Source organism: Anser brachyrhynchus (genome assembly GCF_964034855.1).
Source record: "Anser brachyrhynchus genome assembly, contig: SCAFFOLD_292, whole genome shotgun sequence".
Classification (NCBI taxonomy): domain Eukaryota; kingdom Metazoa; phylum Chordata; class Aves; order Anseriformes; family Anatidae; genus Anser; species Anser brachyrhynchus.
This window is the reverse complement of record NW_027664085.1, coordinates 94,201-120,116: the sequence shown is the minus strand read 5'-3', so window position 1 is coordinate 120,116 and position 25,916 is coordinate 94,201. Positions and strand designations below refer to the sequence as shown.

Sequence of the window (25,916 nt, the reverse complement as noted above, 5' to 3'; positions counted from 1 at the left end):
TTTTCTCTCACTTAGCTCTTTCCAACAGAGAAATGTGCTGCCTTCTTAACAAGTATGTAAGTTAGAAGAAGACTTTTGGGAAAAGATCAAATTCAATAAAGCCCTTTTTCTTAAAAGATATCTTTTCCACAGACACACTTTATGAAACTGTTGAAAACAATTGCAATTGCTTAAAAACAAAATTCAGAAAAGGGTTTTTAACGTAAAACACTCCATTTCTGTTTGCAGTTTAAATTTTAATCCACAGGAGCCATTGTAAGCTAAGGCCCAAAGATTCGCAGCTTTCGCCATGTATTTGGAACTGAAGCTCTTTCCTATTCTTTCTTCACCTGGGCTGAAGGTGGGACAGGAGTGTTGAGCTTTACAAACATTTCCTTTTCAATTCCACAAATTGTATTTACTTAAAATGAAACACCGATTATCTGGCTAATTCTCTTAGTACCTCATTTACAATTACATCCTAACACGTAAAGGAGATGCAACCCATCTGCTTTTCATCTTGCAGTTTTACTTCCAGCAACAAACACCACTTAGAATAGAAGGGGGCAGATGCACCCTAACAAACGCAGCGCTTAATGTAATGCTCTCCTACATTCATATTTATAGCAGATACTCTATTAACCATAAGTCGTGTGTTGGTTTTTTTTTTAATAAAAAATGCTAGCGTATTTTTTGCAGCATCTTTTTAAAAGGAGTTCATTATCTCTCCAGGATTTTTTAGAACGTCTAAGACGCTTCCTTCCTTTAAGACGTGGGCAGTGGTGAAGGGAAAACCAGCAAAATCTTTGACCTCCTCTTTCTGTGTGTTGATGTTGGTTGAGGTGGTGGTGTCTTTTGAAACAAAAGAAAACAAAAACAGCTTTCACAATGTGACCTAGTTAGAGCAGATTATACTCACTTTTGTTAGAAACAAGAATTTCCAGCTTTCATGCTTCTCACATAAGAATCTTCACAAATTCTACTTACTTTGCAATGCTTTATGATTACAAGCAAAACAAAAAGCAACAAAACAAAAAAAAATTATAAAAGCAGATCTGTCACTGGAAAAATACTGCAGAAGTCCAACACTGCCTGGAATTGCTAGCATGCGCAGACAGGACAGATTGAAGATTTAATAAAGAAAAAAAGGAAAATCAGCACTTCAGATCTGAAGTGCTAAAGTTTCAGTTACCTAGGGTAAGAAAGGGCGTCACTGGAGTACCACTGGGTCCAGAAAGTTCTGCCGATTTTACAACGGGAACACTAAATGTAAACCCAATCTGCTATGAACAAGAGAGGTTTTTCAGATTCTCAAGCCACAGGAACTTCAATCGAATGCACACACAAAACCAAATCTGAAAGCTGCTCTTCACATTTGTAGCACGCATGCTGAATGACAAACTATAAGCCAGAAGCCTACATACTTTTCTCCATCAAGGCAGATTCTGCTTTAGTGTTCTGCAACAGCCTACTAAATGCCTAAGAAAAAAAGTCAAGCTCCTTTATTATTTTACTTACAGAAGACGTAGGTAGCACTTCTGCCTCAGTAGATTTCACAACTGGAGATGAAAACGCGAACTCAGGACTGCTAACAGTACTTGCTGGTTGTATCTGTATTTTCAAAAGAATTAAAGGTTTATATTTAAGAGCAACAACTACCTGAATTCACTACCCAACAGAAGTCCCGCAGTGACGTCGAAAAACCTGATGTTTGAGTTATTTTGCAGATAAAAGTAATAATAAAACACAGGGAAGTTTCCAAGTGGGTATAGGACAATATCTTCAAAACCAAATTCCAGAAACTGAGAGGAAAAGCTGGAGATGCTACTTAGGTCTAAATGCACGGAAAAGCAAGCCAGGAAGCTGAAGAACGGCAAACTCAGCCCAATGATACTCCAAGAACTTCAGCAAACACCTCAACATGTTAAAGCAGCTGTCTACTTCAAACCGTACAAAAAATATTTCAAGTACTCTGGAACAGATTAATGTTTATTTTATTGCAATAATATGCCAATTATTGCACCCTAGGCTCATTCTATGTGAGGCTTATATGACCACGTTACCTCTAATTTAATAACTTAAATAAAGTTGTGGTTTAACCATTGCAGGCAACTAAGCACCACACAGCCACTCGCTCACTCCCTCCAAGTGGAACAGGGAAAAGAACTGGAAATAAAGAAGTAAAGTTGTTAAATTTGAGGTAGCATTAATGACTCATCGCATGTAATGGCTACCTGGAAAGACAAATGCCATAACCCTGTACATACTCCCCACTCCTTCCCCTTCTTTCCCCCAGCATTTATTGCTGAGCACGATGCTAAATGGTGTGGAATATCCCTTCGGTCCTCTGGGCTCCGCTGTCCTGGCTGAGTGCCCTCCCAGCCTCTTGTGCATCCCCGACCTCCTCGCTGGCAGGGCAGCGTGAGAAACAGAAAAGGACTTGTCACTGTGTAAGCACTGCTCAGCAACAGCTAAAACACCAGTGCCTTACCAACACTGTTTTGCTCACAAATCTGCAACACAGCATCATCTACTACGAAGAAAATTAACTCTACCCCTGCCCAAACCACTATAAATAACTTGGCATAAAGTCCACACCCCCCTTCCCCCCCAGACTTCCACAGCATTTGAAGCAGTTATACAATCACGTTAAATGGGAGTTGGCAGGCTCTAAGACTGAGAGAAGCAGAATCAAAACATTTATGCCTTTTTCCCCAAACTGGCATACAACCCCAATTCATTCAGCTGCGTAGAAACTAATATTTGTTAGTTTCATGAGCACCACAGAAAAAGTCAACTCGCAATAAAGCAGTATACTCATTGTAAACATTATTTATAGCATAAAGATTTACCTTGCCCGCCGCCGTCGCTGCTGCATCTGCCATGCCTGCCGCCTCCGTTGAATTTGCCACGCTTGTCGTTGCCGCTGTTGACTTTGCCTTGTCCTTTGTCATCAGCAGGTATGGCATGCCCGCCGCCATTATTGGACATGTCAAGCCTGAGGGCACTGTTGAACATGTTATGCCCGACGTCGCCGTTGTATATATGATGTCCTCCACCTCCTCCTCTGATAGATCTGTCAAGTCCTCCACCTCCGATGGATCTATCATGCCCTCCACCTCTGATGGATCTGTCATGCCCTCCACCTCTGATGGATTTGCCATGCCCGTCGCAGCTGCTGGAGTTGCCGTGCTCATTGCTGCTGTTGAAACAGCGCTCGGTGACGCTGAGACAGCGCTACTACCAACGAAACTAGAATTGAACTGAGGCAGCGATGCAGCACTGATGGGTAGGGGTATGTTCGGTAGCACTGGTTCCTCCACTTCCTAAAGTTGCAAATTTTAATTTTTCTTATACAAGACATACTACTTTCTCACCCCATCGCACCCAATTTATTAACAAAATTAAATAGAACAAAAATCCATACAAATTAAGAGAAAGCAAGTTTCCAGAAGAAATCCCGATCTCCCCACCTCTGTCTACCACGTCATTTTAATTTATGGCAGGCCTGCTTCCACATTATACTCTATTCAACAACTGTACAGCAAGAACACTGAAAGTTAACTCAAAACCTGTGCAGAACAGAGAGGCACAGATCACATTTTTTTTCTTTCTTTTCTATACTTTAGTCATCAAAGCTCTAGAGAAGCATCATCCTTTCTAACTACCCTCGCATGGCTTCAATTAAGAGTACACTCTCAAGACAAGTGAGAAAGTGTTCCTCTTGCAAAATTAGGCAGGATAGCTGCCAAAGTTTCTAAAGTCATTACAGCAGTGAACGTGGAAAAAGGTAATGTTTAAAGAAGCAGGTAGGTTCAACAACCAAACTAAACACAAAAAGCACCAAAGAAAGTCAGACTAGCAGCACTGAAGATTGTGTTCTGGTAAATACAGTCTATACCATGTATCAGGATGCAAATATAAAAATCAGAAAACAGCCTCTTAACAACTTCAATTTTCATCCCTGCCACTTACTTTATTTGATTACTAAGATTGGATGAGTTATGTTTTAAATGGCATAGAAAATCTGACCGAAATTTGTACAGTACTATCATGATCTACTTAGAAATGACTAGGCAGGGATGTAAGTTGGTACTACTGATATTCAGTGCATCCTGTAGCTTACATCTGTTTCACAGTTTTGATTTGAAAAGTTTATGGAACTTTTGATATTTGGACCATTATTTTATTTGCGTTACAGGAATAAACAACAGTGTTTACGATTTCTTTATATTGCATCATCCTGAAGTCCCATTTAATGATTTGAAACTTAAATTAACTTAAATACTTAATATTAACTTAATATTAATTAAATACTTAATGTTAACGTAAATACTTAAATTAACTTACAGGCAGCTTATATAACATCCAATAAAAGAAAAAATAATCTGAATATTCATGGTCATAGTTTTATGGAATAGATTTTTCCTATTAAAATGAGAAAAAAACTCTCTCACAATGAGTTGGGTGAGTATCAAAAACTGAGTCATCGTTAGCAGACATGCAGAATGCTCTCTTCTACTACTCTTTTTCACACTCTTGGCCTGTATCTTTCTGTACGACTTAAATATGAAACCAAAAATTAAGCTTTTTTTTTTCTTTTTATACTTGGCACTCGTTTCAAGTATCATTCCTGTAGAAAAACTATACAAACCTTCACCAAAACATTACTTCTCTTCTTAGGACTCATTCATTCAATTGCTAACGAGAAATGTTATAGTTTGAAGAATCTCCAAGGTAAGAGAATTAAAAATTTCAAAATTACATAAGCAAAGTTCAGGTATTCAAACACAGGAAATCAATTGGAGCCTGCTCTGAAACCCACAAGAAAACAAAAACAATGCAAAAATAAAGCGGTATTGTTATAATTTACTATGATGCAATAAAACTGACACACTTAGCTAGTTACTTCAGTAAGCTCAGTGACAGCAATTAATTTAAGAGTCACTTACCTGTTCTTGTACAGCTCTTGATAAATAGTGTATTCCTCTTTCCCTTCTCATTTTGCCACCTCCGCTACTCACTCCTGAAGACAGACCATTGGACGCAGCAGTACTGAATTTGTAGCTGGTCACATTGCTAGCACACGACAGTACAGAAGTTGGGGGAAACAAGAGAAAAAAAAATTACCAGCCAAATTTTTTTTTCAAGATATTAGAGCTGTTATTAGTCCTAGAATTGAAACCTGCTGATCAGAAAAAAACTAAAGCTGTCTCACAAGTTGCTAAACGCTGGTAAATACTTGATGTTCTAAATAGGAAAAACTTTATTAACAGCAGCAATGAAAAGGACATACATAAGTGCACCGTTCACACGGGAACAATGACTAAGCCAGAAGACCTGAAATAGAAGAGCTGATTTAGATTGTTATTTTCCAGTGCTTCCTTTAAATAGGACTGGTTCTCTGATTCTGCGATGCACGTGTATCTTTTGCAGGGATATAAAAGAACAGCTCACAAAAATACAGAAAGAGTGCACATATGCACACATACACATGGGAAACACTGCCAACAGCTCTGATAGAATAGGGACGCCTTAGACTTGTGTGGCAAGGTAATATGGCCTAAGCTTCAGAAGCAGCTCTGGCTTTCATGTGGCCATCAGCAGGAACAGCAGAGGTGTTTGGGTATGCCAACATTCCAGAAGTCTTTTCAGACATGAATACAGATCCCTTTTGTAAGGCATACAAAGGCGTTTTTCTGGTACTTAAAAAAGCCTAGCTCAAAACCAGAAAGATATCCTAATCCAAGAGCAAATGGGGAAAAAATAACCCAAACCAGAAGTGGAATAGGGAATAACTCTAACAAAAGTACTATGGCAAGAAAATGAAGTATGCCTGGAAAAACTGTGACCTCAAAGCTTATCTTGCAGCCAATCAGTCAGTCAGTACAAAAGTGCATTAGATCGCACTGGAAGACACCAGGTCAAACTCCCACAATACTGAGGAGGAGAACTGGTCTAAACTTGTCAAATACTTGACAACAGCCTGCTTAGCACTGTAACTGCATAGAGGAAGACAGATCCCTAAGGCAGATGCTCAGACTTTTCTCTAATCCAAACTGTCAATCCATTAGAATTCTGAAAAAAGTCTTACATCGAAATAGATCTTCATTCAGACAACTATCGCTTGCCCATAACAGCCCATATTCCTCTTTCTGTTAACACCTGTGAGCTTCAAGGGGGCAAAGACAGTTGTCAGCCTTCAAGCAAGTCTAATCTACAATTGGACTCAGGATATAAAATATATATATATACACACACACGCATAGATATATAGCATTGGTGGGCCAGAGATTTACTGAGTATTCCAACTCAACTGTCCAAAGGGACTCTTGCCAGCAGATCAGTGTGGTGCTCCTGCTCCAGAACATGGCACCCAACAGAGACCAGCATCACAAAAAACACTACCACCACTACCTACTCTACAAACAAAAGGTAGGGCACTGCAATAAACTTTGTGAACGAAATCAAAAGCAGTGTGAGTTTTCTGTATCTCCTTCCTAAATGGAGAAGTAGAAAGGAGTTCTAACAAAGACAATTTAGAACAGTTTGAAAAAAACATAATTAAAACCCAGCACCTGATTGCACCTGTACCAGAACCTTAAAGCCAGTCGCTTCCACCCCTAAAAAGGTGGTTGTTGTGAAGTCCAACTTTTAGATGCCAAAACAAAGTGTTGAGTTCTTTCTGCAAGCCAAAGAATGCCCATGGTCACCTAAGAATTGCTTGGCAGATGAGCATAGAGTCAACAAAATTCCCTGCTACTGTTCTTTGAAAAGAGCGACTCCCTAAAAACAGAGTGCAAAGTCTCTTAACTCAAGCATTATTACCCAAAACACCATTTGCCCAGAAGGAAAAGCCATCAATATTATCTGGAGGATAACTCATTTGACCTAAACCAAGAAAGCAGTGTAACACAAAGCAGTCTCCTCAAGAAGAAATTCAATTAATTCTGCTGGATTTTTTTTTATTTTAGAGATGAGTTAGCATTTGGCCTCAAATGATTCTAAAGAACACATGGTCTTCATGTGAACTCAAAGCAGACAATTAACTTCATCATGAAAGGAGTATTAAAAAAAAGAATAATAAATCATAAATCTTCCTCCATGTTTTTGCTTAAAAAATAAAGAAAAAAACACATCAATAAACATCCTCCTGAACTGTAACTCACTTCCCCTACTTCACCTTCTAAAGAATGCTTCAGAAAGAATCATCCCATTAGGACAGAGCTTTCAAACTGCAAGCAATTAAATAGCTAAAACTAATAGCTTTTCCCCTAGGGAACATTAAGAGGGACAAATTATTTTGTTATAAGTAAACTGAGTTATAAACCATGAAATATCTGTCAAAGCAAAATTTGTAACGCTACAGATTTAGTTAAACTACAAAATGAGCCATATTTCCTGTAGAAGGAAAAAATAAGGCCTCCAACAGCAAAGATCCTTTCTGTGGATACAGCATTATAACGTGCCTCGTTTCCCATCTTCGTATCCTTCTCAGAAGATAAACTTGGGATAAAAAGTGGTGTATCAGTACTTTTATTCTTGCTCATCTTCCTTCCTTTCACAAAAACAACAATTTTCTCAAAGTTATATTGATCTTCAAACACAATCCAGACTTTGCAGCTGCCTCAAAATACAAAATTTTCATTGGATTTCCCATTCCTTTTACTGAGAACTGTCACCACCTTTCAGGTGCAGACCGTACTGAAAAAGGAGATTTCTTTCTTTCTTCAAGTAAGTTTTAAATTAATAGATGTCATACCTTTCAGATGGTTCTGCTCGCTGTTCTGCAGGCAAAGTCTTCTCTCTCATCCCCTGCAAGTTAAGTTTAGTTCAAGACTTAGCTGAATATGTACAGAATACACAAAGTACCAACAACCACTTCATGTGGTTTTTTGTGGTTTTTATTTTATTTATTTATTTTTAATTTTATAGCCCTGAATACACCTCACCTACTTAACGTTGTTCCCTAATTCAGCATTGTGGGTACAGTTCAGTTAAATTTTGGGGCTAAAGTAAGCATCACTGCTTCACTCAGCATTGAGGACAAACTGATAGAACACTAAATCAAATTTGTCAAATCCTCTAACAAAGAAAGTAATTATTTTAAACAAAATGACAAAAATTGTGTGTGTGGGGGGGAGAGTTTTCATCAAAACTTGTGTTTGCCAACCCCGTAAAAGGGACATACTTTTCTGTTTTCTGTCATTTATCAACAAACAAGAAAAAAAAAACCTCTACCCCCTAAAAACTAAGCAGTTGCTGCTACATTCATTTTAGAACTTTACCAAATGGAGATTGTGCTGGCTAAACAATACAGAGATTGAAAGAGTTAAAAGCAATAAGCAACCAGTATTACTGTCCACTTTGATTTCCAGCCTAAGAAGCCCATACACTTAACAAGTGGTCATTTGTACACTCAGACTGATACTGGAAACACAGATGTTTTCGCAGAAAGAGATGCCCATTTAATTTTATGGAAAATTTATCAGACTCCATCTACTCCAAAGCAATCAAAACCGATAACTCAGCACATTGTCAGAACTCTCACTTGGAGCACATAGCTCACCTGGAATAGTTTACACAGAACACGAGCATGTTTCATCAGTGACAGCTTCGTGTACATGAGAATATAAAAGGAAAACATTTCTGTCTTTTAATATTCTTTCACTGACAACAGGATGACTCAATAGCACATCATGACATCGTGAAAACAACCACAAGACACTGAGTGTTCCAAAAACAGAATTAAATCCATAAAAGCTCAATCTATTTCACAATGGTTCCCACTGCCTTAAAGCTCGCCTCAAACATACTATCAGTACTTTTTGCAAAGATAGGATAACAATTGGTTTGAGAAACATTCCAAGACTGGAAAAAAAAAACAGGCACATAAGGACTCAAAAATGTACTCACTTGGAACTTTGTGTCTCCTCTCTGGCAAATTTTGCTGGACTGAGTAGTTGAAGTCGGTGATGGTTCAGAATACCGCGTATAACGCATCGGCTGACGGTTTACTGTTGGTGTCACAAGTCTCTTAACAGGTGGAGGCTGGAATGCATTCTGGGATTCCAGCTTTGAAAGGGAAACAGCAATCAATTTATCCTTATGTCCACCCAAATTAATTCCAATATTTATTGATGAAAACAAATTACAGAACTATAAACCTCCCCCCATCGGTCTTGGCACTCAGTGAATACAATTTGAAAATTCTGAAGACCGTTCAACTTGTAGAGGGAAATCACCAGAAAACCAGTAACGAAATCCATAAAGCTATATATAAGTAGCCAAAGTCTGACTGAATTCCGTTTCAAAATTTGGCAGTTAGCTTCATAGACAAAATAATTCATGCTACCATAATTAAAATAATCCATGTTCCTAGAATATGCTCCTATCTTTTCCTCTGCCCACACTGTGATTTTTTTTTTTTAGTAGCTTAATTCATTAATTTAACATTTGAAGTGATAAGCAACTAATTATACAGGCTTCTGGGCTTCACATCCCCTACATTTTCCCCCTTCAAAGTTACACAAACAATAGAACACACTCAAAAAAAACAACTTGTCAATCTTACAATAATCTCATTCATTAAAATATGATCCAATGCTTTACATGTGCATTAGATGCACTTCAAGTAGTGGGTTTGACTTCCCTTTTCAAAGCATTTTCACAGACCAGAGTTAATTTTTAACACAGACCACTGCGTGTTCTGCAAAACTGACTTAACTGAACTGTCAGACAGAAAACAAACCCTAAAGGCTACAAGATTTACCGATGGCTCCGCCTGCGGTCTTAAGGATCAGAAAATACAGTCTTAGGAAGCATGCTATTGTTCAAATCAATACCAACAGGAAATCGTTTACACCGCAGCTTTAATTTCACAGTATCTCCCAGCTCTTAGTAATAGGATTCACACTCTCTCTAAAGTATACAAAAATACATCTTTCTAAAAAATATTACATTCAGTTTGAAACCTTGAATAAGACATGTTTTATGTAAGTTCACAAATCTACTTCGAGTGAACGACGGTTCATTGCTGGTTTTAAAGGTAAAAAAGAAAAATATTAATTCCCCCAGTTAGGCATTCAATACACCAAGAGCTATTCTGCCTGGTACAGTTCCTTGAAATAAGAAAAATACCACATCACTGCTACCCACTGCAGAAGTTTAGCCCGAGTGCACAAGTGTTCCGTCAACCGCATGTTCACTTTAGCAGGAAAACACACGATCGTCTCCTCAGCAAATAATTGCTTCTCATCACGGGCTACCCTTCTCCCGCCACCATTATGAATTCTAGTATTATGAATAGACAATCTATCTCCTTTCACCCACTGACAGCTGCGTGCAACATTCATTTAGTGGCTGACAATTTCAGGCTCTCTGTTGCAAATCTGGCAGATCTTTCTTAATGCCTTATCACAGGTGTATTGATATAATATAACTGAGAATTCACACCAGATTTGGTTTTAGTTATTTGGATAATATTTATGATATACTTCACTTCTCCATGCCCTTGTAATTTGGCAGATGGTGAAAAGATGGTCCAGGAAATCTGAGATGTTTGTAAACTCTGAAGTGATTGTAAACTTAATTATACATCCATCCAGTCAAGGAATTAGCACAGAAACTTCTTGAGACACTGTCCCTTTTCTCATTAGAACAGAAGATGAAAAGTTTGCACATCTTGTTATTTCCTTCAGTCACCTGATCTTCAAGTGGTCATTTAAGGGTTTTGCAATTTAATAAGCCCAAGAATACCCCTAACTAAAGTCATCAAAAAAAGATGACTAGTTTTCATTTTTTAAACAAAATGAAAGGAAATCATGCTTTACCACAGCATTATCACCAGTTCTGTGCTACCTCCAAATAGGAATTTAGGAGCGTTAAGATTTATAGCGTCAGAAAAGAAAAAGAAAAAAAAAAACCTCTACCCCCCTAAAAACTAAGCAGTTGCTGCTACATTCATTTTAGAACTTTACCAAATGGAGATTGTGCTGGCTAAACAATACAGAGATTGAAAGAGTTAAAAGCAATAAGCAACCAGTATTACTGTCCACTTTGATTTCCAGCCTAAGAAGCCCATACACTTAACAAGTGGTCATTTGTACACTCAGACTGATACTGGAAACACAGATGTTTTCGCAGAAAGAGATGCCCATTTAATTTTATGGAAAATTTATCAGACTCCAACGATGGTTCATCGCTGGTTTTAAAGGTAAAAATGAAAAATATTAATTCCCCCAGTTAGGCATTTAATACACCAAGAGCTATTGTGCCTGGTACAGTTTTGCAATTTAATGATACCCCTAACTAAAGTCATCAAAAAAAGATGACTAGTTTTCATTTTTTAAACAAAATGAAAGGAAATCATGCTTTACCACAGCATTCTCACCAGTTCTGTGCTACCTCCAAATAGGAATTTAGGAGCGTAAGATTTATAGCGTCGGAAATTAACAATTTTCCTCCTCTTTACTTTGAATGGTGATAAAAAGCAGAAAAATTAGTTTTCTGTGCCCGAATGAACACGGAAGTCTGTACAAAGTCTATATGACCACTCAAGCAGTATTTTTCTATTTGTGATCATTTCTTCAAGAGAAAACTTGCCTCAAGAGGAATTTTAATATGCAGCTTCACCCCAAGTTGGGGGACAAGATAAAACGACTTGGTGTGTTCTAGAGCTGTTGCTCTCAACTTACAAAGATAACATAATTCTTAACCTGAGTAATCTTCACAGCCCATCATCTATTGTGGATACATGCCAATATTAACTTGATTTGATGTCTATGTTGTCACTGAGGTTTGAGAAAATTTTTCTAATAGTGATAAAGCATTGAAAAAGTTATCTACCTCAGCTTAAGACATTATTGGTTCTTACCTTTCTTCGTTTGGACTGGAAGTCAGTAATATCCGGTTTATCTATGTCCGGAGGCTGAGGGAAAAAACAAAGCATAAATATTAGAGGGCAATTTTTTTCTCCTGAGAGAGAGGGTTCCCTGCAACAAAAATGTGGGGGTTCATGGTCAACTTACACAACACAGCGGCAAAAGAGATGTCATTCTTTTAGCATCCTGTTGAAAAAACAGCGCAATAAATTAAACCGGCCACAACGTAAGGAAGAATAGTTTTATCTTTATCCTTTGATGGCACATTTACTAAGTTTTATAAACACATGAAGCAAAAACAGATTAAAAGAAGTGCTATTTACCAACAAAGGGCTTGACAGCTTCTCCATTGCCTCCAAGATGCACCACGCTGAGGTACTCAAGGTAGCGTGGGACCACACAGTTTCTTCTCTAGCTTTCGCTCTCTTTTGTGCCTGAAAAATTAGCATTTTAAGTGTTACAATGGTCAATTCTCAGCTAAGGAGGCATGTTTTTTACGTCCCAAGGCTACACTGATGATACAATCAATATATTCTGATGACAGAGAAACATGCAGTCCCTGGGAGTTCAAGCCATAAAGAAGAGAATACGTTCGGAGTTTAATGAAGTTTACCTTGGGCCTCAGTGCATCTTGCACGTGCTTGTTGCACGAGCAATAAAAGAACTCCGTACTTGTAAAAGGTCAAGACGGATGATGCTAGGACTGCTAAGGCCTCCGAAGCAGTAATCAGGGAAACAGAACTCAAGAAAAGGCTTGTGGTACAGAAAGCATGTAACAACACAGACCTCAGAGTTTCACGATGGTCTAAGTGTACCATCTTAAAATCAGTGTATACAATCATAACCAGGAACTAGTTTTACTTCTCTCTTGCTTCCTCCCTTCCCCCAAGATTAAAGTTGGCTGCAAATCTTTGTCTTAAAAGATAAAGATCTGATTTAAACTGTAACAGATCTAAACATTACACTGAAAAAGTAAACTGTTTATTTGCACCACCCAACTTCAAATATCAGTCAAAAACTTCCTTTGGTGTGACTTTTTTTCTTCCCAGGTTAAACCCCTCATATAACCACACTGTGCTTATCACACGATGTGAAGACAGGAAGCAGACCACGCAGCATGTAAAAACACAAGTGAGACTCACAGAACCACAGAATGGTTAAGGTTGGAAGTGACCTCTAGAGATCGCCTGGTCTACCCCCCCGCTCAAGCAGGGCCACCCCGAGCAGGTTGCCCAGGACCATGTCAAGTCAGCTCTTGAAGACCTCCAAAGAGGGAGACTCCACAGCCTCTCCGGGCAACCCGTGCCAGGGCTCCATCACCCGCACAGTGCAAAAGCATTTCCTGATGCTCAGACAGAGCCTCACGTTTCAGTTTGTGCCTGTTGCCTCTTGACCTGGCACTGGGCACCGCTGAAAACACAATGGCTCTCTATGCTCTTTGCACCATCCATTCAGGTATTTATATACACCAATAAGATCCCCCCAAACCTCATCTCCTCCATACTAAACAGGCCCAGCAGTCCCTGCCTCTCCTCAGAGGAGAGGTGCTCCCAGTCCCTTGATCTTCTTGGTGGCCCTTCGCTGGACTCTCTAGTACCTTGCTGTCATTCACAGCAAGCAGCAAGAAGCAAGCTACTCTCTCCTTTAAAAGCCTAGTATTTTGGTTCCTCTTTTTACCATAATGCAGTAATATTGTAAAAAACAAAAATAGCCGACCAAAGAGGGTTCCCAGCTTTGCACCACAAGGTTTCAAGGTTTCCCGTAAGTGAGGTACTTGTACTGCCCTTTTTCCGTTGCACAAATGGACTGTCAGAACAGAGCCAGCAAACCCGCGTTTTCATTTTCTTCAAATTCCTTTTGATTTATCGATAAAAGTCACTTTCATTTAAATACATTCCTACCAAACCTGATTTGACTTTCCTTTTCGATTCAGCTCTAGCTAATCAGAGTTGTCAGCAGTTTTTATTTGCTATTTCCAAGAACTCTTGGGGGCAAATAACTCTCTCCAAGAACTATATGAATCGTTCAAAACAGAAAGCATGTTACTGCTTATCTTGGGACTGCATTTAGTCCTGCATGCCTCTGTGTACCAGAAGAACAAAGGATCAGCAAAGTTGATTTTAGATATTTTCAAAGACTGCAGGTTTATACAACATATCCATAGCATGAATGTAGGCATGCTTGGAAAAGAAGATCCACAGATAAATATTAGCCAGGTTTGACTACTGTAGCTTTTGCTACCATAAACACAAGTTTTCAAAGTTATGCTGTCATTGGTTTTTTTGCATCAAGTTATTTTAACGTAATGTAGTCAGAGGCAGACAATGGCACTTGAATGGAATTTTTTGAAAGACCTAACAACAGAGGAAACCCCAACTACCAACAACTAGCCCAAACTGTCATTCTTGTTCTTTCTGACAAGTATTACCTGTGGTAAAAACTGTCATTAAAGAATTTAAACAGAAATCAATCTCAGACGTCTATTTTTGTAGACCAAGAGGGCAGAAGAGCAACTGTTACCACATATTCAGCTCCCTGCTCAAAGCTCCTTTGGCAGTGCTGCTTTTTTTATTTCCATCACTATTTCCCACTACACTACTTTTCTCATACCTGATAAGGTTCCGTCTTTGGCTGCCTTGATCTTACAGCTGCACCACCGGCATAGGCCGTCTTTCCGGGGTAAAATGGAGAAAACCCAAGCTGGTTTTGCTTAAAAACAGACGTGCTTCCACGTACCTACGGAAACACAGTATGAGAAGTGGATAGAAAAACAGGTACACATTCAAACTGATTAAAAGAAATACTGTGCAGTACTTACAGGACACAGTCCTCCAAAAACAAATAAACTGAATGCAGGTTTCTTAGAGCTAGCTGCAGAATGCTGCGAGAGGGAATGAGTTCTTTCAGCTTCTGTGGGCCAGAGCAGTGACGATGAAGTATTTTTTAAAACTGCAACATCTGCCAAAATGACGTATGCTAGATGTAAATGCCTCTCGTACGTACAGAACTTTAACAATAAAGATCACACTAATTCAAGTTCTTCAATACAGAAAAATAAGCATGACTTCAGCTTCTTTAAATAGATCAACTTCACGTACAGACTGAAAACCAAGTATCACCTACAAACTTGAAAACTGTTCACAGAGCTGCAAGTAGTTTTCACCAATCTTACCAAGTTAATACTGTGCTTCCAATGCAGATATTTTTTTCCTTCAGGCTAAGATAAAAGAGGACCGCATAAACATCAGTGCATTTGTACGGACAAAGCTTTTTTCTATGTTGGTAAAAGGCTGGAGGCCAGCACAGATCATAATCGCACAGGTTTTAAACCTGGAAGATTCCCCAAAGGCTGCTCTAAGAGTTAACGATCTTCTGCCCATGTATGTTTTACGAAGACACACCAGAAAGTTCTAGTGCACTCAGGTTATATTGCTAAAGCCCAGCAACTCTACTCTCAGCTGTACAAAAGTTCTCTGCAAAACCTGCTGAGCACACGTCAGTCCCTGTCTATATGGGGGACTAGAAAAAGCTGCAAACCTGCTGTTCGCCCTTTCAGCGAGAAGACCTACGTACCAACCTACATCGACACGATGCTTATTTTTTATTTTAAAATGGTGTGCTTTCCTCAATGAATTTGGCAAAAGACATGAAAGTATTGACAGCTGAAGCCTTCTACCAAGAAAGGTCAAAAAACAGCCTATAGCTTATGTCAGAGTAGTTTCTTTATCTTCTCTTGCTGAAACACAGGAAAACATCTCGTGTTCCTATTTGTCACCTGCACTTATTCACATTTAACCAGCTGTCTGTTAGATATTCTGAGTCACTCTTCCTTCTAGACAATCAGCCTAGTTGTCAAGCTACGGCAAGTCAGCCTGATTTCCTACCGTCCCAGTTCAAAATTTACATATAACCTAGCTGAACGTGTATATTTCAGCATTGACTCTTTCTAACATCAGGGTATCATAAACGTATTCCAAAGCACGCTTCTATTAAAAAGGTGATAGGATTATATACTTCTAAAACACTAAAAATTCAATTTAATTCTCGCATCCAAAGTTGACATTCACCTATTTTATTTACTAAGGTGATGTGGAATATTAAAGAACGCAAGGTACTTCACATTAAAAAAAAAGTCAATTAAACAGAGAACACAAAAATCACCTTCATCAGATGCTCTAGAGGAGGAATCACTGGTTGTTGAGATGTTATCATCGTCTTGTTGAGAGGTAGAATCTTCTATTTCTTTTATGAAGGACAGCCTAGGACTGCCAATGCCAAATATAGAAGATGTCGAGGGCTGACAAGGTGGGACAGGAGAATCCAGCATGGTATAATTCAGACGGCTCCGATGAAGAGAGGGCCTTGTTAACACAACTGGGAAGTTCAGTGCTGATCTACTTGTGGATGGTTCTAGACAAGAACAGGGAGATAATTAGCTTTGCTATAGACAAGCTCACAGAAGCCAAAACCTGTTTCCTATCGACAGCCATGCTATTGCCAAGTTCTAAGCGCAAAAAGAGAGAAGCCAAATTTAACTTCTTCCTCACCCAGATACGGTTGCATCTAACTGTCTGGCTACAACAACAACACTGCTTGCGATACACAGTATTAATGTTGCATCCAGAAGTAGTTAACTATGAGGATTTACAACACCACATTCTGACCCCGTGCTCAAATGCTCTAACGCTGACTTGGCCGTTCACTAAATCAAACATATATACTCCTTCTCCCATGTACAGCTTGCAATAAGCTTTACAAAATTTGAGATTACACGGTAAATTACAGATAACACTGCAGCTTCCATAATATTGGAACAAAGGTTACATTAATCTGAATACACAACATGAAAATGAACGTTTGCAGTACTTTTTTCCCAAGTTCTTCCATATCAGCTCACGTTAGAGGCAAAACATCATCTCCTACCCATTAACTATTGGGATTTTGACCCAAGGGACAAGGATGTTGACCCAAGTAACCAGATGAGCATTTTTCCCTCTTGAAGCAAAGGGTCTGCAAACAATGCCAGTGGCCTGGAATAGGTGGCCTTGAAGTCTATCTTGCTAAATGAATGGAACTATTCATGGGTATTTTGCCTGATGAAAGCCTACTGTCTCTCCCAGGAATCTGGGCAATTCAAATGACTTTGAGCCACTATCCTCTTGATACTTGAACTGAAGCTTAAACTAGTTAGTTCAATCTTCATAACCACTGCAGTACCACTAATTAGCTCTCCAAACCATGAGCAGATTTTTAGGACAGCACCGTTTGAGATACAGAAAGTTCTTCAGGCGGAAGGCCACCCAATATAGGCTCCAGCACACTGATACCTCAGAACTGAAGAAACACATTGGTTTCAAAATGTAGTAATAATTAAAAAAAAAAATCTTATTCTTAAGCATAGTAAGCAACACCCACGGACAGCAACATAAGCTGCAAAAGGTTCCAGGGTGTCCACCTGCTCCTGATCTCCTGGAGTTAGCAAGCTTGCAGTGCAGCTGTTCTTACTGAAAGCTCCTTTCACGCAGTTACATAGGAAAGCCAACATGTGTTCCTCAGTCACGAAGACCTTCTCTATTCTTTTCTCCAAACTCATTCCCAAGCTACAGCTACACAGAAAGCCATCAATCTCCTTGTTTACAATTAGATGAGATTGGAGGCAAAGATATTTCCTCCTTATTTTTTGATTCTGCCAACAACAGAAGCAACTGACTTTCCACATTATCTATGGTTACCTACGCACGCTCAGACAAAACTTCTTCACTTATTAAAAGCTGACTTCCCCAAAACAGCTAATTTAAGAGAAACTCAAATAAGAATAGATGCAAATTTATACAACAGGACTACAGGAACAGTGAGAGGCACTGGATATAAGACAAATTAATCTTTCATGAGGTAAAGGAGTTGCAAACCTCGTTGCCAACGGTCCAAATACCTTTTCAAAGACACCCCCTCCCCCCGCGTAGACCTTAAAGTTATTGAATATTTTAAGGATAATAATCTCATAAACCACATCCGTGCACAAGTTCCCCAGTTCACCATCAAGTTAACGAGGAACTTTACTAAATTGATCAAAGCCCAAAACAAAAAAAAAACAAAACAAAACAAACAAAGTCGGGACACGAGACGGAATTTTCCTCTGCCATTCTAGCATCTAGTCTTTTGTTTCGAAGACTGCAAAACAAATTAATTTTTTTAATTGCCTTAGGCAATTAGACAGATTTTCATTCCATATCTTTTAAAAGATGGAAAATGCAACCCAGCACACTTGCAAATGACTTATTTTCAGCATTTAGCACCTGGCTAATAGAGTACCTAAAGTTAACTGATGCCTTCCAAGAGCATAAGATGTATGCTTCGTAACTGTGTATACAGTTTAAAGCTAAGACGGTTTCACAAACAGTTGTTTTGACTTTTTTTGGGTTTTTTTCATTCTGTCAAAACCCTCATTCCAATTTCCTTTTGAAATTCAGATTCAAAACTAGAAATCTGTGAATAAATACAGATGGCCAGAATTCCAAATGATTTTTCACATACCTCGTCTACTAATTCCTGCTGGTTCAGGCGTGAATCTCTCATCGATTATGGTATCTTCATCTGAATAATCATGGTGATAGTTTACCGGAGTCTCCTCCTGGTTTGCAGATTCATTTCTGTCTACACACTCCTCCTCACGCTTATTGAAATACTTCTGCAGCCAGGCCGGTACAATATTTTTCACAGTTTCTGTCATTCTGCTAATTAATCCCTGCTTGAAAGAAAAAACACTTGTTTAATTACAGAAACGCAGTCAACAGCATATGCTGGGATACCACCTTCCACGGACCTTGAAGACAGATATTATACAGCAAATATTCAGAAGACGACGACGAGGTTGATCCCTGGCATAGGATCGCTACACTTCTGGTAAACCTAAATTCACCTAAGATTGATTTACAACTACCTATCACTGTCTGCACTTCCAAGTGACCTTGGCAAGGTTCAAAGTTTTGAAACCTCTGCCAAAATTCACCAGCAGGTCGTCAATCTGCAAGGCTATCAGGAAACTCTACGCCTGAACAGCTCCTGACCTACAGACTTGTTCCAGGACTCTTCCTCTTCGCACCCTCCCGTGAAAACCAACTAAACCAGAAGTTCAGCAATTATCTACTGCGACAGTCAGGACCATACTACCCATTAAAATCAGTGAATCTAAATATTTTCAATTTTAGTAATGCTGAATTGCAGTGACTATACGCACAAAAACCAGTTCTGCTCTCAACAGTCAGGCTAACCCAGAAGATGTCCTGGAAGAAACACAGCTATAGCTATAGCACCAGCACCTCCTCTTGCAAGAGCCTTCTAAAGCTGTTGCTGTATTTTGTAGAAGACTGACTCTGCGGCATACATCGGGTACGATCGGAGAATTCCCACCTGACCGAAAGCCCCAGGAACTACGGTTAAATAAAAGATAAATTAATATAAATGAATATAATTAATAATAAAAATTAATAATAAAAATTAATATCCAGAAAGCTGACAATCATGAGCTAGGCATCCTGCTAATCATCCCTCCTGCAGGCAGGGGGAAAAAAAAAAGGTAAATTAGATCCAGGACTAGTTCCCAGGAACTTTGAAGCTGCTAACTATACTGCCTACAGTGCCCAGGCACCTTCAGAGCTTAATGGTAAGAGACAGAGGGTTTGGTGGGCTGTAATTAGGATCACAAGCACACAAAACACATCTATTTAAGTATTTCTAAGAATCGACTTATCGACTAAAGTTGTAGGGGGAAGGATGAGAAAAACAGCGGGGTAGGGATCAGAACCAGAGGTATAACCTCACAAAATCGCATCGGTCGCTTTCGTGCCTCCCCAACTGCATCACTGAGAGACAATTAACATTAAGCCACAGAACCTTCTGCAGAGTGGACATGATATTGAAAATAAACTGAAATTAATTGACAAATGCTCTAAGCAAGCTATCTGCTCAAAGCTCGTCCTTTTACGTTATGAACATTTGCACGATTCGTCTGGTTACAAAGCTAACTGCTATAATAAATGCACACATGTAACACCTATCAGTTTGTCTATTTATCAAATCATTAAAATTCTTCCCCGATAAGTTACTGTTAATTTGATCTGCGCTGGATGTGCAGCAGCCATTCTCTGTGCAGAATCCCCCAGATATCCCCACGCACGTGTTTGCTCTGGCACACTCTTTAAATAAACCTACTGGAAAACACGCAGAGATAACAGACAATGGAAAAGTTAGAAAACCATCTCCACTGATTATTTTCAATCCACGTGTAAGGTTTATCAGTTAGCTACACAGTGTCGGCACACGCAAGCTATGGCACTTTCAACATTAATGCACTGTTCAAGCCAGAGGTTTCAACGGTTGCTCTGTAAGCGTGGGGAATGTTTGCATTGCCCTTCCAGGCCAGCTTTAGATGGACAAGATTGATTGTCAATATGTGGTATAAGGGACTTGGCATTTCTGCAAGTGATAAAAACCTAAATGAGCAGCTATCCATGCGTAGCGCTCCCTTGGTTTTGCATATGATAATCAATCCCCTCAGCTACGTTGCTCATTTAATAGCGGAGAGGTTTTGGCTGAGCAAACATGTGCAGAGGGCATCTCCAGAGCATCTCTCTGGGCGTCCTGACATTTCTTAGCAAAGAGCTGCTGGGAGGGATCTCGGCGCGTCCCCCCTCCAGCACGGGGATTTTCACACCCCGAATTGACGGACCGCTTTCACCATCAACCTGCTGTACCCTACAGCACAAACGAGAAGCAAAGCCTGGCAGGTAACGTTCAGAGAATTGATGATGGGCTGAGGAGGGGTGCAGGGAGCGGGGAAAGCCCTGGGGGTGGCACTGGGGGTCCTGAGGGCAGCGGGCTGGGGGTGAAGGGGAGGGGGAGGAGGGGGGTAATGGGCTGGGTAGAGGGGTAAGGGGGTAAGTAAGGGGCTGAGGGGGTAACTGAGGGGGTTAGGAAGGGGCTGAGGGGGTAACTGAGGGGGTTAGGAAGGGGCTGAGGGGGTAACTAAGGGGGTAACTAAACGGTTGAGGGGGTAACTAAGGGGGTAACTAAGCGGTCGAGGGGGTAACTAAGGGGGTAAGGAGGTGGGTAGGGGGTAACTAAGGGGATAAAGGGGCGGGTAAGGTACGGGGGTAAGTAAGGGGGTAACTGGTGGGCTGAGGGGGAAGGGCCCGCTGTGGGGGGGCCGCTCCTCACCCGCTTGCTCCTGGCACAGGGGGGCTTCGCGGCGCCCAAACGGTGGCGCCGCCTCTTCACCTTGCCGCCGGCCGCTCCTCCTCCTCCTCCTCCTCCTCCTCCTCCTCCTCCTGCTCCTCCTCCTCCTGATCGGGCTCCTGGGCTGCCGCCCGGCGCCCCGCCGCCACCGGCCCTGCCACCGCCGGCCATGCCGCTGCCGGTCGCGCCGCTACCGGTCGCGCCGCCCGAGGCCATACCGCCCCCCCCCCCGCGTTCGGTGCCGTCACGGGGCCCCCCCGCCCCCCGCCGCCACGCGCCGCGGGGCCTGCCCTGCCCCTCGTGGGAATAAAAATGTTGTTTTTGCAGAGTTACGTTGTTTAAAGGTAAGGAATGGGGTATCGAGGTGTGCTTGCAGCGATAAGAACGCTTAGCAGGCGACCTTGTAAAATGCAGACAACCAGACTCCGTAGAACAATTCGGGGAAAATCACGGTGTTGAGTCAAGTCAGGTAAGTGAAGAAACATTACCGCTTCAACCAGTAAAAAAGTCAAAAGAAATTCGAAATTTAACAGGCCGGCAACTGAAGGCCATGCATTGTCTGGGAAGCATCAGACAGATTGTGAGCCTGGATCACCCCCTCAGCGGGGAAACAGGGGAGGGTCCCGTCATCAAAAAGTATATAAACTGGGTTTTGGAACCAGCAGGGGCGCTCCTGCTCGTGGGACGCCCGCCACTGCGATCGCGAATAAATTCCTGCTTCGCTGAGCTCCTCGCCTGAGCCCAAGTTATTGGCTACGGAGTGTTTCTCACAATTTGGGGGCTCGTCCGGGAGCCAGTCGCCTACTGGGGAGCCCCACCGCCGCAGCAGCAGGAAGGCATGCCCCGCTGATTTCAGCGGTCCTGTGCATCGACGGCGGCGGTTCTGCGGAGAGCTGACAGAGGGCCCGAGACTGATGAAAGAGGCAGGATCCGTGAAGGAGTGGGGAAGGGAAGAAGGCAGGCACTCCGGCTTTGAGAATTGATCCGGTAACTCTGTGCACAGACCAAGGTAAGAAATAGGAAGTATTGCCTTGGGGGTCGGGTGAGACTCTGTGTGCCGTGTGATTGAGACGTACTTTTGTACGGAGCGAGTGTGGAGTCCTGATCCGCGGTTCCGCAGCTCCGCGAGGGGCGCGGCCGGAGACGGACGAAGCGTGAGATAAGGGAGAGAAAGGAAGAGTCTCGGGAAATGTGGTGTATGGTAAGCCCTTGCACGGGGAAGTGCTTGGCAATACACCAGGGAAATTTGGTGTGCGGTAGTCCTCGCACGGACGGGACGCCCGCCACTGCGATCGCGAATAAATTCCTGCTTCGCCGAGCTCCTCGCCTGAGCCCAAGTTATTGGCTACGGAGTGTTTCTCACACCCTCCCCCTCCCTCCCTCGCGCGCCCCCTCCCCTCACGGGAACGCGCGCCCCCCCCTCCCGCTGCCGCTCCCGTTCCTCGCCCCGCCCCGGTCCCGTCCCGGTCCCGCCGCCCTCCCGCTCCCGCCCTCAGGACCCGGCCGCCATAATGAACCCCGGCCCGGCCACCGTAAGCACGGGGCTAGGAGTCACCTCCAGAGCCTCCCCGCGCCGTGGCGCCGACCGCTGGTGTGCCGCAGCACCGCGCCGGGCGTGGGACGGCGCCCCGAGCCCACAGTGCTCGTCAGAAAAGCCCCGCACCGACAACCGATACCCCCGCACCGACAACCAACAGCCCCCACGCCGACAACCAACGCACAAGCAGTGTTTTAGGCCGGATTCGTGGCCCCGTTGGTCCGGGAAGCAGTCGTCACGCTAAATTCTACCCCACGGCAGGGGAACGATGGGCATCGTGACAGATCGCCGCCCCAGAAAATAAACACATAAATAAAGAATAAAAACGATAACGGGACATGAATCGTGCCCTTAATAACAGACATTGGGCAGTGAAATCACCGACTTCTGCAACAATACGTGCTCAGGGAACTGACTAAAACCCCTCCTGCATCGGCCATGTAATAGCTAGGCAAACATCACATAATACTTCCCTCCCTCATGTACACCAAACCTATTAAGGCAACCATAGTAGCGTGATAACGTGATTTTTCTCCTCCAGATCAGCGTCAAAGGCAGCTACGCTAGGTTTGCTCATAAGTTCAAACGCTGTTTTATTTATTTATTTGAATGCCATTTTTCTTATTTAGAAGGATTTCCATAGGGTGACAGGCCTTTAATGACACTCACGACTCAGAAACATTTGCCGATGCAGTCAAACGGTGTCTATTAACGCGAGGCACTGAAGTTAATTGGTATTAAAAATGAGCCAAAACGAAAGGCAAGTATCTGCGTGTCCAGCAGAATGACAGCGATCATCACCATTTGATCAACCTTCCCTGTGAGGTCTATCTGCAAGTTACTTTGAGGTAGCGCTAGAAAGAAGCGGTTGGTCCAGAGCATCCCTGCAAAAAGAAACATCCACGGCTTAAGTACCGTTTACTCTTTTGGTATCCTTTTAAGTACTTTTTACCCGTTTCGGACTCCTGCCTCTTCCCGGCTCACTGATGACAGCATTAGCAGCCCCTCAAGCTACTGTCCTACAGCCTTTCCCATCAGTGAAGAGATAGGAAAAACCCCACTACTTCTTGGAAGAGAAAACCAGCAGGTTTTTGAATAAAAGCACTCTCTGTTGCAGCTAGGTACAACGAAAAGAGTTTATGAAATCATTACGGGACATTCTTGTAGAAAACTTCCTCAAGCTTGGAAGAAAAAAAAACATTTCAGCTAAGTAAAACAGAAAATAACTGGAAGAAGTGAAGTATGGCGGTGTTGGAAAAGTTGCTTCAAAGACTTGTTTAATTAAAAAGAAGGAAAAAAGCAAGTTCCTACTGCAATCCCATCTTTGTCAAACTGATGGCGGGCACCAGTACGATGTGTTCAGCTAACACAGGCTGGAAGTTGTAACTGCAGCTGTGAAGTTTACCCAGTAAAAAGACTCCGCAAAGCATTCTAGCAGTTCCGATGCAATCACTGCTTCCTGAATTTATGACTCACGGTTAACACGGCAGTACAGGAAGAAGTCTGGCATTCACTGCGCTCTTACGGTAAAGAATCTGCACTGCGCACACCATCCCAAGCCAGGTATGCGCTCCTAACAGGAAAGGACGATAGGCTGATAAGTCTCAGCAGAGGGAAAAAGACATCAGAGAACTACTTCATAACAGCAGCACGCGGGCTGCAACCAACGTTCTCTTCCTCTCATCATTTTCATTTCTGTGGACTCCAAGAGAATACACTCCCAACATTTTTCAGCTCTGGAGAACAAACAGCCCAACCAATCTCATTCACTGAACTACAAAACTGGTATTTTCGCTATCTAGTCCGGAAAAGGAGGCGCACGTCTCTAACGTACAGTGTAGAGACCTTGTTAATAGGCAAAGTCTGCATAAAATAGGTGGCCACAGCCTGATTTTCTGACGTTCAGGGCCTTGGGTCACACACCACCACAGCATCAGACTTAATGAAGTCACCAATCTATGTGGGCCCCTCATTACACAGGTCACATGTTATGGACCAACCTCTCAAAGGCCAAAAACCAGCACTGATACTGCCGGGCCAACACACATCTGTAGCATCCCATTTCTGGGTGACAACACAATGAATGTTTCCACAAAGTACTCGATGCAACCTAACTACTGTGTTTGGTGATGCAAAGCAAGCCGTGTCAAAGCAGCGTAGCACCCAGGCACATTCCTGGAAGATGTTTTGCTGCTCACGTTGAAGAAAATAGATAAAAAAATCCTGTGCAGTTTGCACTTCTGAGCTCAAGTATCACAGCTATGCACTACAATTGAAGTGGCATCAAAGCTTGTAAGGTTTTGAAGCTTCAGCACTGCCATCCAAATTCAAGGAGGCTGCATCTATTATCTTGAATTTGCCCCAGCTCAGTCCCCTGAAACAATTCCATAGACACGTACAAGCAACCCTTTTCCCACCCAGATTCTTTGCTTCATCTATTGCACCTCTACCTTGTGTCATATTCTTATTAATCTGCCCCTCAAAAGACTCCCTGGCTCACACAAAGAAGCAACCCAACAAATCCCTGTTCCCAGCCACGTTGCTTTCATGCTTTGGGAAGAGTTAACTGCAACAGCTCTAACTGTGATGCCACCTCACCCCCTCCACCTATGTGAGGTTCTTTGCCTTCTGTCTCCTCCTACGTGTACACCTGCACTAGAACCAGGAAGAATGTGCTTCCTACAATACTCCAAGAGCCTCTTCTGTTTCAGGATGTCATCATTTCAATTCAGGACTGAAAGTATTCCTAGCAAAAACCCAACAGCTAATAGCTAACAGAAGCAGTTGCTGGTGATCAGCTACAAGTAACCTGGAAGTACTGAGGAGTCACAAAAGAGAATTTGCATTACATTTAAGAACAGCATGCAGCTTAGGACCACTGCTTTCACTGACTACACTAAGCCATAAAAAAGAATTGGATTCTTACCTGCCATCACAGCAATTATGGTTTATGTTGCCCCCAAAACACACACGGCAGTACCAGAACTGTGTCAACTAGCTTTAACAGCTTCCCCAGCTATTAAGTACAGTAATTTCTGCTTCCTTTTTTTTCTTGGAGGAATATTCTTTTGTTTCCAGCCTCACTTACTTATTATACACACTGTTAATTAGCAACTATTTCTCCATACTCATAGGGTTATGGAGTCCCTATGACTGGAAAAGACTCTGTACCCTTCAAGATAAGAACAGCATAAAGGCAGCAACTCGCAAGACTGCTCTAGCTTAAAGCAAAGCTTTCCTCATGGCTCTCATCTCCTTTGACTTGAGTACTGTCATCCTTCTAC

The 25,916-nt window shown here is 41.9% G+C and overlaps 3 protein-coding genes across 3 annotated transcripts in view; all 3 read right to left on the bottom strand.

Moving 5' to 3' along the window:
* The window catches only part of LOC308186350 (tRNA selenocysteine 1-associated protein 1-like), a 43,087-nt gene that overhangs the window by 9,740 nt on the left and 7,431 nt on the right, over window positions 1-25,916 (bottom strand). The window lies entirely within an intron of this gene.
* On the bottom strand, window positions 779-6,067 carry LOC308186343 (uncharacterized protein). Its single transcript, XM_080608495.1, has 2 exons — window positions 2,832-6,067; window positions 779-1,590 (listed from the first exon to the last, which is right to left on the bottom strand). Exons 1-2 carry the CDS (start codon window positions 3,174-3,176, stop codon window positions 1,459-1,461), a joined length of 477 nt encoding a protein of 158 aa, XP_080464621.1. The 5' UTR covers window positions 3,177-6,067; the 3' UTR covers window positions 779-1,458.
* LOC308186341 (nuclear pore complex protein Nup153-like) lies at window positions 9,169-24,879 on the bottom strand. The gene is made up of 8 exons (XM_080608493.1): window positions 21,078-24,879; window positions 18,396-18,606; window positions 16,023-16,271; window positions 14,680-14,819; window positions 14,472-14,597; window positions 12,185-12,295; window positions 12,009-12,047; window positions 9,169-11,908 (listed from the first exon to the last, which is right to left on the bottom strand). The coding sequence occupies exons 1-8, from the start codon at window positions 21,309-21,311 to the stop codon at window positions 11,828-11,830; spliced, it is 1,191 nt and encodes a 396-aa protein (XP_080464619.1). The 5' UTR covers window positions 21,312-24,879; the 3' UTR covers window positions 9,169-11,827.